General features: G+C 44.1%; 1 protein-coding gene across 1 annotated transcript in view; it reads right to left on the bottom strand.

Moving 5' to 3' along the window:
- The window catches only part of LOC124554697 (calsyntenin-1), a 74,920-nt gene that overhangs the window by 13,311 nt on the left and 47,562 nt on the right, over positions 1 to 14,047 (bottom strand). Inside the window, exon 15 of the mRNA XM_047128323.1 lies at positions 7,537 to 7,828. Coding sequence (XP_046984279.1) covers positions 7,537 to 7,828 — 292 coding nt within the window. The remainder of the gene's footprint in view (positions 1 to 7,536; positions 7,829 to 14,047) is intronic.

Below are 14,047 nucleotides of genomic sequence, written 5' to 3' on the forward strand. Positions count from 1 at the left end.
GAAGTGTTATGTATAAATGGCTGATAAATCTAAGACATGCTTTAATTTTCTTTTGATTCAAAACAAGGAAGTAAGTTGTTATTCGTTAAGATAAAATGATAATCCTGCCATAGCAGGTACCAACATAGTCACATGACTGGGTATAGTCACATGACTACCCAGTCACATGACTACCCATAGTCACATGACTACCCATAGTCACATGACTGGCCATAGTCACATGACTGGCCATAGTCACATGACTGGCCATAGTCACATGACTGGCCATAGTCACATGACTGGCTATAGTCACATGACTGGCTATAGTCACATGACTGGCTATAGTCACATGACTGGCTATAGTCACATGACTGGCTATAGTCACATGACTGGCTATAGTCACATGACTGGCTATAGTCACATGACTGGCTATAGTCACATGACTGGCTATAGCCACATGACTGGCTATAGCCACATGACTGGCTATAGCCACATGACTGGCTATAGCCACATGACTGGCTATAGCCACATGACTGGCTATAGCCACATGACTGGCTATAGCCACATGACTGGCTATAGCCACATGACTGGCTATAGCCACATGACTGGCTATAGCCACATGACTGGCTATAGCCACATGACTGGCTATAGCCACATGACTGGCTATAGCCACATGACTGGCTATAGCCACATGACTGGCTATAGCCACATGACTGGCTATAGCCACATGACTGGCTATAGCCACATGACTGGCTATAGCCACATGACTGGCTATAGCCACATGACTGGCTATAGCCACATGACTGGCTATAGCCACATGACTGGCTATAGCCACATGACTGGCTATAGCCACATGACTGGCTATAGCCACATGACTGGCTATAGCCACATGACTGGCTATAGCCACATGACTGGCTATAGCCACATGACTGGCTATAGTCACATGACTGGCTATAGTCACATGACTGGCTATAGTCACATGACTGGCTATAGTCACATGACTGGCTATAGTCACATGACTGGGTATAGTCACATGACTGGGTATAGTCACATGACTGGGTATAGTCACATGACTGGGTATAGTCACATGACTGGGTATAGTCACATGACTGGGTATAGTCACATGACTGGGTATAGTCACATGACTGGGTATAGTCACATGACTGGGTATAGTCACATGACTGGGTATAGTCACATGACTGGGTATAGTCACATGACTGGGTATAGTCACATGACTGGGTATAGTCACATGACTGGGTATAGTCACATGACTGGGTATAGTCACATGACTGGGTATAGTCACATGACTGGGTATAGTCACATGACTGGGTATAGTCACATGACTGGGTATAGTCACATGACTGGGTATAGTCACATGACTGGGTATAGTCACATGACTGGGTATAGTCACATGACTGGGTATAGTCACATGACTGGGTATAGTCACATGACTGGGTATAGTCACATGACTGGGTATAGTCACATGACTGGGTATAGTCACATGACTGGGTATAGTCACATGACTGGGTATAGTCACATGACTGGGTATAGTCACATGACTGGGTATAGTCACATGACTGGGTATAGTCACATGACTGGGTATAGTCACATGACTGGGTATAGTCACATGACTGGGTATAGTCACATGACTGGGTATAGTCACATGACTGGGTATAGTCACATGACTGGGTATAGTCACATGACTGGGTATAGTCACATGACTGGGTATAGTCACATGACTGGGTATAGTCACATGACTGGGTATAGTCACATGACTGGGTATAGTCACATGACTGGGTATAGTCACATGACTGGGTATAGTCACATGACTGGGTATAGTCACATGACTGGGTATAGTCACATGACTGGGTATAGTCACATGACTGGGTATAGTCACATGACTGGGTATAGTCACATGACTGGGTATAGTCACATGACTGGGTATAGTCACATGACTGGGTATAGTCACATGACTGGGTATAGTCACATGACTGGGTATAGTCACATGACTGGGTATAGTCACATGACTGGGTATAGTCACATGACTGGGTATAGTCACATGACTGGGTATAGTCACATGACTGGGTATAGTCACATGACTGGGTATAGTCACATGACTGGGTATAGTCACATGACTGGGTATAGTCACATGACTGGGTATAGTCACATGACTGGGTATAGTCACATGACTGGGTATAGTCACATGACTGGGTATAGTCACATGACTGGGTATAGTCACATGACTGGGTATAGTCACATGACTGGGTATAGTCACATGACTGGGTATAGTCACATGACTGGGTATAGTCACATGACTGGGTATAGTCACATGACTGGGTATAGTCACATGACTGGGTATAGTCACATGACTGGGTATAGTCACATGACTGGGTATAGTCACATGACTGGGTATAGTCACATGACTGGGTATAGTCACATGACTGGGTATAGTCACATGACTGGGTATAGTCACATGACTGGGTATAGTCACATGACTGGGTATAGTCACATGACTGGGTATAGTCACATGACTGGGTATAGTCACATGACTGGGTATAGTCACATGACTGGGTATAGTCACATGACTGGGTATAGTCACATGACTGGGTATAGTCACATGACTGGGTATAGTCACATGACTGGGTATAGTCACATGACTGGGTATAGTCACATGACTGGGTATAGTCACATGACTGGGTATAGTCACATTCAAAGTTGTGCAGCATGAAAAGTGATCTTGGAAAATACCTTTGCAGGAAGATATGACAACCAGCTGCTATCATTATTAATTTAACTGACAATGAGAACCAGAAACGTGCGATAGTGCCAACAGCGAAAGTGACAGAAGGTGTAAGCAAACCTTGACAAAGAAAAGTTGAAGCAAGTTAATGGTGTGCAAATCGTGGAAGGAGAGACACAATGTCAAGTGGAGCAGGATTTAAGTATCTGCCCCAAAACAGAACTAGTAAAATGCATTTAAGTATTTCACTGATGAGATACGTAAATGTATTATTAGTCAGAAATTTCTGTCATACTATGAACAATAAAGGGAAACTCTCTCTGCAAAAACTTCACTGTTTTTGCTGCACAAAACTGGACTTACAGGCTAGCAAAGAAACTGAGAGAAAAATCTATACCATCTACTAGATTTGATTTCAAAAGAAGTCTAAATAAACGAGTCATTTTTCATATACACTATACTGTGAATAGATGTAGAAAAGTGACAGCATCCAACAAGTACTGTCAAAGAGCAGTGCGAGGTATTTTTTCATTGTTCCCAAACATAGGGTTTCACTTCATTGTCATTTCTCTTCTATGACGATAAGAAGAAAACTTCAGACTATCATGTAAGAATGGACAGAAAATAATTAAAAATATAGAGAGACAATTAAAGGCAAACTTTTTGATTGATTAAGAGCACCAACCTTCTCAAACTTTTGCACGACAATGGTTCCCTACCTCCTACTGCCATACCATCTAGTAAATCCTAATGAACTGGTCTGGAATCTTGCAAAGAAGAAGATCCATAGACATAATACGTCAAGTATCTCTCTGAACCCAAAATAAATAATGGTTGATGCATTTGCTGCTAATAAACAAACATTGTGTATCACCTTTTCTGGCGCAAGTCTTTAAATGTAATACTACTACTATGGTGATTTGCATGTCAATTTCACAGATTTTTTTTTTTATTCAATATTAGTCTTGAAGAACCAAGTTTGTCGAGATCGCTAGCAATTCTTTTCATTACTATGACCGGTTCCAACAGAGCAACGGGTCATCATTTGCTCTGAAAGGTACAAAAACAAACAGCGTAAATGAAGAGGGCAAACATATACGATTTCTTATAGCCACTGTATACACTACTTCAATATTAGACAGTAGCTTGTAACATTATTAGATGTACACGCTTGTAACACTGGAAGTCACATGGTGATGATGTGTTAAGTTTTTGTTAAAAGTGGCACAGAAAATCAGTATATAACAAATAAAACAACACAGAGTTAAAATGTACAAGATAAAAAAGCGCTGATTTCCCAGCATACACTAATGGCTCAAACCATGATGGTGACATACACTTGGTGATCAAAAGTATCCGGACACATGGCTGCAAATGACTTACAAGATTGTGGCACCTTCCATCGGTAATGCTGGAATTCAATATAATGCTGGTCCACCCGTAGCTGTGATGACAGCTTCCACTCTCGCAGGCATATCTTCAATCAGGTGCAGGAAGGTTTCTTGGGGAAGGGCAGCCCATTCTTCATGGAGTGCAGCACTGAGGAGAGGTATCGATGTCAGGGTTCCAGAACAACCCAAAGTTGTTCTATAGCATTCAGGTCAGGACTCTTTGCAGGCCAGTCCATTAGAGGGATGTTATTGTCGTGTAGCCACTCTGCCACAGGCCGTGCATTATGAGCAGGTGCTCGATCGTTTTGAAAGGTGCAATCACCATCCCCGAATTGCTCTTCAACAGTGGGAAGCAAGAAGGTGCTTAAAACATCAATGAAGGCCTGTGCTGTGAGTGTGCCACGCAAAACAAGGGGTGCAAGCTCTCTCCATGAAAAACACGTCCACACAATAACACCACCGCCTCCGAATTTTACTGTTGGTACTACTCATGCTGGCAAATGACGATCACTGGGCATTCGCCATACTCACACCCAGCCATCGGATTGCCACATTGTGTACCGTAATTTTTCACTCCACACAATACTTCTCCACTGTTCCATCATCCAATGTTCATGCTCCTTACATCAAGCGAGGCATTGTATGGCATTTACCGGCGTGATGTGTGGCTTATGAGCAGCCGCTCGACCATGAAACCCAAGTTTTCTCGCCTCCCGCCTAGCTGTCATAGTACTTGTAGTGGATCCTGATGCAATTTGGAATTCCTGTGTGATGGTCTGGATAGATGTCTACCGATTGCACATTTCGACCCTCTTCAACTGTCAGTGGCCTGTCAGTCAACACACGAGGTTGGCCTGTACGTTTTTGTGCTGTACATGTCCCTTCACGTTTCCTCTTCACTATCACATCGGAAACAGTGTACATAGGGATGTTTAGGAGTGTGGAAAATTTTGCTTACAGATGTATGATACTAGTGACACCCAATCACCTGACCACGTTCGAAGTCCATGAGTTCTGCGGAGTGCCCTATTCTGCTTTTTCACGATGTCTAATGAATACCGAGGTCGCTGATATGGAGTACCTGGCACTTTATGGAAGCACAATGCCACTAATAGGAAAAACATATGTTTTTGAAGGTGTCCGGATACTTTTGCTCACAGAGTTCAGCTAGTATAAAATTTCTCAGATAAATAAGTATAAAGTTGTTTACATAGTGGTGTCCCATAATCTATAAATCGATACATGTACCACGCTGGAATTATGTCTTTTTTTCAATCTCATTAAAATTATTTTTAAGACAATTTCAGTAACATTTTAAATCACAGATTTTAAACAACAATCTGTTTTGAAAATATACAGCATCATTTTCTTTAAAGTAAAATTTACAATTAAATATACATCATAGGTTTACATGTAATGGATGACAAACTGTCATTTTTAGAAAGTAAGTTCACATAGTTCAGATTATTAATCAACACAGAGTCATATCAAAAGTCTTGACAAAAATGTCATCAATTACTGAAAAATATTGTGGAATTTGTGGTACAGTTCCTAAGCTATAAGAGAATATGCATCCATTAAAAAAAAAAAAAATTGTGCATGTACTGTGGAATTCGAAGCTTACATATGATAAAGTGCTCATAGTTTGCCCTTTCTAGCTTTCAGTATAAGTAGGCACAAAGTACATCAGCAAAACATCTTGTATGTTTTAATTGTGTGTTATTTTATTTGGAACATGCAGACGTTCCCCACCACTATTTATTACAAATTGATGCAACATCATTATGCGGCTTTCAGTATTGTAACAAGCACCTGTACATCTAAACATGAAATAGTGCATGTCTGAGCCATCTTCAACAGGGATCTTTGTTTTTGTAAGTTGCAGACCGAATGATGACAACACAGATCTGTCGAAACTGGTAACAGTAATAAAAAGAATTGCTAGCAAATCTTGGAAAACTTGATTCTTTGAGAATAATATAACTTTCAGATTGCTCCCAATGATTGATGCAAAGTCGTCAAACATATATTTTATATTCAAGTAGCTTTTCAGCTGGCCGCACAAGACTGTGTGGACTTCTTTGCAGGCGTTTCCACTAGCGACTTTAAGCAGTTGCCGACAATTGAACCTCTGGTGTTGGTGATATTAGCTGAACACATGAACCATTAGACCATTCGGTAAATTTGCTTATGCAGTTGTATTAGATTTTAGTGTTGTGACATTAAAAGACCCTAAAGGCTGTCAGTCATCCACTTTTAACACTCAGCTGTCCGGCGACACCACAGTGGTGTCGTGAGCATAGTACCGTGCAGTGACTGGCAACACCACTTTAGTATCTTTTGCATTCTGTTGGTGTTCTGTTTAGGTAACAATAAGTTACACACGTCAACAAGTTTTTTGTTTTTATAAGTACTTGTGCCCTTTCATCATGGCAGACAAAAGGGACGATACAATTATTTACAATGAATGCGTGGAGAAAAACTTGGAGGTTGCCACTTCATCATGTACGTCTCATCATGATCCGGTTGACAGACTTTCCGGTCACGTAAAGCAATATCAACTAATAGGCCTACGAATTTCTGAAATGAATAAATGAAAACCAAAAAAGCAAACTTAATTTGCAAGTCTTGTGGAGTTGTGTTACATCTTGGAGACTGTTTTGTTGTATATCATATGAAAGAGAAATACTAAGTACCAAAGACAATGTAAATAAACAAATGTATGTATATCTTCAAAATTTCATGAAAGAATGGGAACACGGTTGAGAACTTATGAGAACTAACGATGCGATTAGTAAAACGTAACAATTTATAATCTCTTGATGATGTCAAGAATGGCCAGCAACAAGTCGAGTAATTCGAATTAGCGATGCCGGCACCAATAAATTTGTACGAGACGTGCGGACAGCAAAGTGTTAAGAATACTGGAGTGTACACTATTGCCACCTCCCCTCACTGCTTCTCAGGTACGAACATGGCAGTGCTGTCACTGTGGCCAGGTTACCAGTTTAATTTGCCATGTAATAAGTATTCTGAACATAAGGGCATCATGTTTGCCAAGTGATTTACAAAAAATAAATAACCATAGAGTGTTGACCTGTATTGCTGTGGGAGTATTATAACACACAGCACACTGTGACTCCTGCCATATACATTATGGATGAAATTTAATTGATCACTGAAAACCAAACATCAACAATCCTTTGTCGATTTTGATTTCTAATTATCCTAAGGAAAATACACTAAATGATACAAGAACCAAAGGTAGGTGGACTATGACAAGAAACCTATCAAACCTAACTTTTTTTTTTTCCTACTGCAAAATGTGCAATCAAATCAAGCCAGCATCTCAGTGATGAAAAGTTTCACTTAGGTTATACACACGCATGCACACGTTCTCTTTTGTTCACAGACAACTATACTTACTACCACCAGCAACAGCTGCTTGTGTGGAGTCCATTCCTGAAGTTAGGTAGACATCACTAACAGTCTGAACTGGCCGAAGTTCTACATGATGTTTGTCTACATGTGCATGACCTTGCAGTGGCTGCTGCACTTGTTCAGATGCCACAGCTACATCTGCAGCAGAAGCATGCTGATCTTTTTGTTCCTTCAATAGAGTGTCCTGCACAGATGCTGGTTCCACTGTAGCTTTTGCTGACTCAGTATTTTTACTCGGTCCTCTGTTAGCAGGTGGCCGTGGGTGAATAACAGTCAACTAAACAAAAAGAAAATTAATTCCTGTGACTGCTTCATTTAGTGCTAAATTATTAAATCTAATGAAAACTATTTAGTTCATAAATAAATCCCCAGAGTACAAAGAATTATGAGGAGGTTCCGAATTCAGTCTATAATAGAAACTTAAAACCTTTTTACACAAATGAAAGCAAATTGAGGCAGAAAACTACTATACTACTAAGATAATTTTGTACTTACACATCTCAATCAATTATTAGAATGACAAAAAGTTATAGAACCAGACGTCCAATAACGAAAGGGAGAACCAATAATGCAGGCATGTGGGGTGGGATAGAGTGGAGTGGAGAGGAGTCGGGGCGGGGCAGGGGGGGAGTGGAGAGGAGTCGGAGGGGGGAGGAGGAGGAGGGGGGAGGGGGGAGGGGGAGGAGGAGGAGGAGGGGGGAGGAGGAGGAGGGGAGAGGAGGAGGGGGGGAGAGGAGGAGGGGGGGAGAGGAGGAGGGGGGGAGGGGGGAGAGGAGGAGGGGGGGAGAGGAGGAGGGGGGGGAGAGGAGGAGGGGGGGAGAGGAGGAGGGGGGGAGAGGAGGAGGGGGGGAGAGGAGGAGGGGGGGGAGAGGAGGAGGGGGGGGAGAGGAGGAGGGGGGGAGAGGAGGAGGGGGGAGAGGAGGAGGGGGGGAGAGGAGGAGGGGGGGAGAGGAGGAGGGGGGGAGAGGAGGAGGGGGGGGAGAGGAGGAGGAGGGGGGAGAGGAGGAGGAGGGGGGGAGAGGAGGAGAGGGGAGAGGAGGAGGGGGGAGAGGAGGAGGGGGGGGAGAGGAGGAGGGGGGGAGAGGAGGAGGGGGGGGAGAGGAGGAGGGGGGGGGAGAGGAGGAGGAGGGGGGAGAGGAGGAGGGGGGGGAGAGGAGGAGGAGGGGGGAGAGGAGGAGGGGGGGGAGAGGAGGAGGAGGGGGGAGAGGAGGAGGAGGGGGGAGAGGAGGAGGAGGGGGGAGAGGAGGAGGAGGGGGGAGAGGAGGAGGAGGGGGGAGAGGAGGAGGAGGGGGGAGAGGAGGAGGAGGGGGGAGAGGAGGAGGAGGGGGGAGAGGAGGAGGAGGGGGGAGAGGAGGAGGAGGGGGGAGAGGAGGAGGGGGGAGAGGAGGAGGGGGGGGGGAGAGGAGGAGGAGGGGGGAGAGGAGGAGGGGGGAGAGGAGGAGGGGGGAGAGGAGGAGGGGGGAGAGGAGGAGGGGGAGGGAAGGAGGAGGGGGAGGGAAGGAGGAGGGGGAGGGAAGGAGGAGGGGGAGGGAAAGGAGGAGGGGGGAGGAGGAGGAGGGGGGAGGAGGAGGAGGGGGGAGGAGGAGGAGGGGGGAGGAGGAGGAGGGGGGAGGAGGAGGAGGGGGGAGGAGGAGGAGGGGGGAGGAGGGGGGGAGAGGAGGAGGGGGGAGGAGGAGGGGGGAGGAGGAGGGAGGAGGAGGGGGGAGGAGGAGGGGGGAGGAGGAGGAGGGGGGAGGAGGAGGGGGGAGGAGGAGGGGAGAGGAGTCGGGGAGGAGGGGGGGAGGAGGAGGGGAGAGGAGTCGGGGAGGAGGAGGGGAGAGGAGGGGAGAGGAGTCGGGGAGGAGGAGGGGAGAGGAGTCGGGGAGGAGGAGGGGAGAGGAGTCGGGGAGGAGGAGGGGAGAGGAGTCGGGGAGGAGGAGGGGAGAGGAGTCGGGCAGGAGGAGGGGAGAGGAGTCGGGGAGGAGGAGGGGAGAGGAGTCGGGGAGGAGGAGGGGAGAGGAGTCGGGGAGGAGGAGGGGAGAGGAGTCGGGGAGGAGGAGGGGAGAGGAGTCGGGGAGGAGGAGGGGAGAGGAGTCGGGGAGGAGGAGGGGAGAGGAGTCGGGGAGGAGGAGGGGAGAGGAGTCGGGGAGGAGGAGGGGAGAGGAGTCGGGGAGGAGGAGGGGAGAGGAGTCGGGGAGGAGGAGGGGAGAGGAGTCGGGGAGGAGGAGGGGAGAGGAGTCGGGGAGGAGGGGAGAGGAGTCGGGGAGGAGGAGGGGAGAGGAGTCGGGGAGGAGGAGGGGAGAGGAGTCGGGGAGGAGGAGGGGAGAGGAGTCGGGGAGGAGGAGGGGAGAGGAGTCGGGGAGGAGGAGGGGAGAGGAGTCGGGGAGGAGGAGGGGAGAGGAGTCGGGGAGGAGGAGGGGAGAGGAGTCGGGGAGGAGGAGGGGAGAGGAGTCGGGGAGGAGGAGGGGAGAGGAGTCGGGGAGGAGGAGGGGAGAGGAGTCGGGGAGGAGGAGGGGAGAGGAGTCGGGGAGGAGGAGGGGAGAGGAGTCGGGGAGGAGGGGAGAGGATCATCATCATCATCATCTGCTGACTTGTCATTATTTACTAGCTTCCTGATATTTCAACGAGATAAGACGATTTCGAAACACATCACATCATTCTGAAGTAGAACTAGAAACTGTTGTAACGAAATGAATTGAAGGAATACTACAATCATGCTAATGTTCAAATAACCACTACTTGCTCAGGTAAATGCTGGTTTACAGACATTTTTATGTACTACTGTCATATATTACATATATACAAAAATTAGTCCAAACACTAGTCTTGCCTAATCTTTACTACTGTGATGTAGTTCAACACGGCACAAATAGTGAAAATTCGAGATGCCTCGAGCTAGTGATGAATGCTTGCGTTAGATACGTATGCAATATACGGTTGTAAGATCATATCAGTCCTTCATACTCCCAGCTAGGTTGGATACGCCCACAGAAGGCACGCGATCTCCACACGATGTGCTTACTTCATCGATTTCTTAGCCACTGGTGCCCCCAATACTTATCTTCTCACATTAAACACCTATCATCATTCTACAACCGCAATACCAGATCGGATATGTCTAGCATCTTGGCTGTACCTTTACATAACACAAAATCTTTCTCCGTGTCATTCTCCACCTCAGCCATATGACTATGGAACGCGCTCCCCTGTGATCTGCGTCTTATCCAAAACCACTCAACATTCAAGAGGGAACTCAAGACTTACATATTAGGGACGGTATAGCTACCATTGTTGTGCCCCTCTCATTTTTTTTTCTCTCCTCTCCATCATAGCTTCGAATTTTACCATTCTATTTCTCTTCCTCTAACCTATCTACCTCTTCTATATCTCTTTCACCCCATTCCATCATCTTATGTCTCTGCTTGATGAGAATAACACACAAGCTGCAAGAATATAACGAGAAAACTCCCAACTAGCAATAGGACTGACATTCATAAAAGAAAAATATGTTTACTGTCATATACATAGTCATTATTATTATTATTATTATTCTTGATTGTTATAATTATTTTTTGATTGTTATAATTATCATTGTACTACTTTTATAATCTCTATTTTTTTTCTTTAACATTAATACTGTATAACATATGTCCTTAATGTTCTGTAGAAGCTGAAATTTGTTGAATCTGAGTATGCCTGGTTAGGTGTAAGAGAGGGCCTGAAGGCCCTAATCTTGCCAGGTAAAATAAATGCATAAATAAATAAAATAAATAAATATATTCCTGACTCCAGTCCCACACACAAGCTGTGCTAGACTCTTGTTTCATGATATACTTGAAATCAGTGTCATTGGTCACTGAAAAGACAGTGTCAAAGAGCATCACACTCGCATAAGCAAGAAACGTATTTGTTAACACACGCAGAAAATTAGGCACAAGCTCATAATTAACTGGGTATATCGTTCACAGAGACTGCTCGCACTGTCCAATTGTTGCCAATGTTATATTATCACCCAGGTGCAATGTAGGGACTTTAAAGAGTATTCTTTACTTTTGACCGATAGACAGCTCCCCAACAGACTCCCTCCTCTGAAATAGCCTGATAGTAAAAGTGACTCCAATTCAGCCCATCATTTATATGAATCCTAGCCTACCACTGCCCCTTTGCACCCAAATTCCTCCTAGGCAGCCTTCACACTTTTCTATATCTTCACTTGCTACCTCAAAACTTTTTCTATTTTCCATATCCTGGAAACTACCTTATTGTTGTTTTCCGTTCATTAGATTCACTCCTCTTTGTGTAACATTTTAACCTGTATGTTAAATTGGTTCCCTTTTTCCTGTTCGTCAGATGTTTCACAACTTACTCTACCTCACCCTTGTAGGTCTTTGCTTTTGTCTGGTCTGTGACTCAACTGAATGGTGATTCTGTCCTCTAATTCATTGCTTGTTTGGCCTGTATGTGATTCCTTGAGAGGTATGGCATGGTCTGCAACATAGAAGTTATTAATACTAATATCACAATACACAAATCTACTCTGCATTATGACTGTAAATAATTACATCACATGGCAATGGCTGTTGGGCTGGTTTGATTGGAGACCACCACAAGCCATTACTGTTAACGGTCACCGTACCCTCGAGGCAGCTGAGAGATGACATAGTCACGCATTTACAATTACTGTATTTACCCAAATCTAAGCCACACCTGAAAAATGAGACTCTAAATTCAAGAGGAAAAAGTAGGTTGCACTTCAAAATCTAAAAAATGACATACAAATTAGACAGAATGGATGAAGATACAGATACAGTAGTTTGGTTCGAGTCGTATGCTTAACAGTCGCTTAAGCATGGTTTTTTGTAGATTAATTTACTCTTTCGGACATTATTTATAGTCGCAGAAGATTTAAAAATAAATACTAGAAGTGAGCTGCCAGACTTCATTTCTGACTGTACTACTATTCTGCACAAGAATAATACAAATGTAAACGTAACATGATTTGTATATTCTTCCACGTTTGCTGTTGTCACACACGAGTTCATTAGGCGGACAGAATGTAAGTGAGGAAAAAGCTGAAATCAAAGAATACATGGCGCAATGTTTACAGTTGTGTGTTCTTATAGCAAAGAATGTACGTGATTCACAGTTCAGAGGAATCAGCTCGTCACTGGTAGTGACACATCAAGATGTAGCATTGGCCACACAGGCTTGCCAAACAGATTTTCATAGTAGACTTGAAATGTATGACTAGCAACAGTTTTAAAAAAAAGCAGCTTACAAATTAAAAGCAGAAATAGAAAACAAAATTTTATTAATAAAACAAATTTTAAGAAATGTTTAAAATATCAATCAGATTCTATATAAGTCTAATCCATTCCAGCACCATGGCCTCCAAAAGCCACCCACTTTCATTTGCTTGTACAATTACAGTTTTTAGAAAAACTTCCAATTTCAGTAGTCTTTCGCTTGAAAAATACGAATGGGGGTAACTTATGTTCATCAGCTGTGCAAGCAACCATGACAGACAGCTGTTTTCCGCTCCCTGAGGTAACAATACTTATATCTTTCTTTCCTCTGGTGTCAACTATATAATTCGATGGCATGTCAAAATATATATGAGAGTTTGGTCAGCATTCCCTATCTGGCCAAGAAGATACTGGTTTTCAGTGCGTTGCCTGATTATGAAGCACTGAAATTCCACAAGTTTTTCTTTGTAATTTTTTGGCAGCTTCTGGGCAACTGAAGTTAGCACCTGAAGCGAAAAACCACTGCACTTCATAAAAAGAGCACTCCAGTTGCGACTAGCCTCAAAATTTTCAGTATTTTGCACTCTAGCAATTTCATGTGCCTTAATTTTAAAAAGTTTCACCACTCATACGCAGGAATGATTGACGCTGTTCCTTAACAAACTTGTTTAAAATTACTTCAAGAGCAAATCGGCCACATTTTGGGCCACTAAAGGCTTCCCTGCACTGGAAAATTCAAATAATTTGTCTATTTGCAGTCGCCATTATCTAACGTTACTCTCATTAATCCCGTACAGTATCGCAGACCTGTCAGACATGTAGCATGAATAGAACTTTTTTTCTGCACAAGAAATAACTTCCTTCTGGAATTTGGCTCTATAATGAAAGTGCTTCATTATGGTTCACTAACACAAGCACTTCACAAAATTTAATGAAACAATACGTGAAATCAGAATGATCCACAGCTTACCAACTCATGCAAGAATCTTACAGCCTTATGCATTGTTGGTATTTATGTAAAGAATTTTAATATTTGACCTGCAAAGCATGTCTGTGTAGCGTTGCATATATTCAATGGCAAAAGTTAGTCGTGGTGGCTCCTAGCACAATTTTTCAGGACTTCCATTTCCTCTGCACTTGATTCTAATCTGCAGGCTGTTTTTTGGACCCCAAAAACCAGAAAAAGGCGTGGCTGAGATTTGAGTATGTACGATAGTGACATGGCTACCTAATTAAGTGTTCATAAAAAAGAAAATAATCAATTATTGATC

The sequence above is a fragment of the Schistocerca americana genome, chromosome X (assembly GCF_021461395.2).
Source record: "Schistocerca americana isolate TAMUIC-IGC-003095 chromosome X, iqSchAmer2.1, whole genome shotgun sequence".
In the NCBI taxonomy this organism is placed as follows: Eukaryota; Metazoa; Arthropoda; class Insecta; order Orthoptera; family Acrididae; genus Schistocerca; species Schistocerca americana.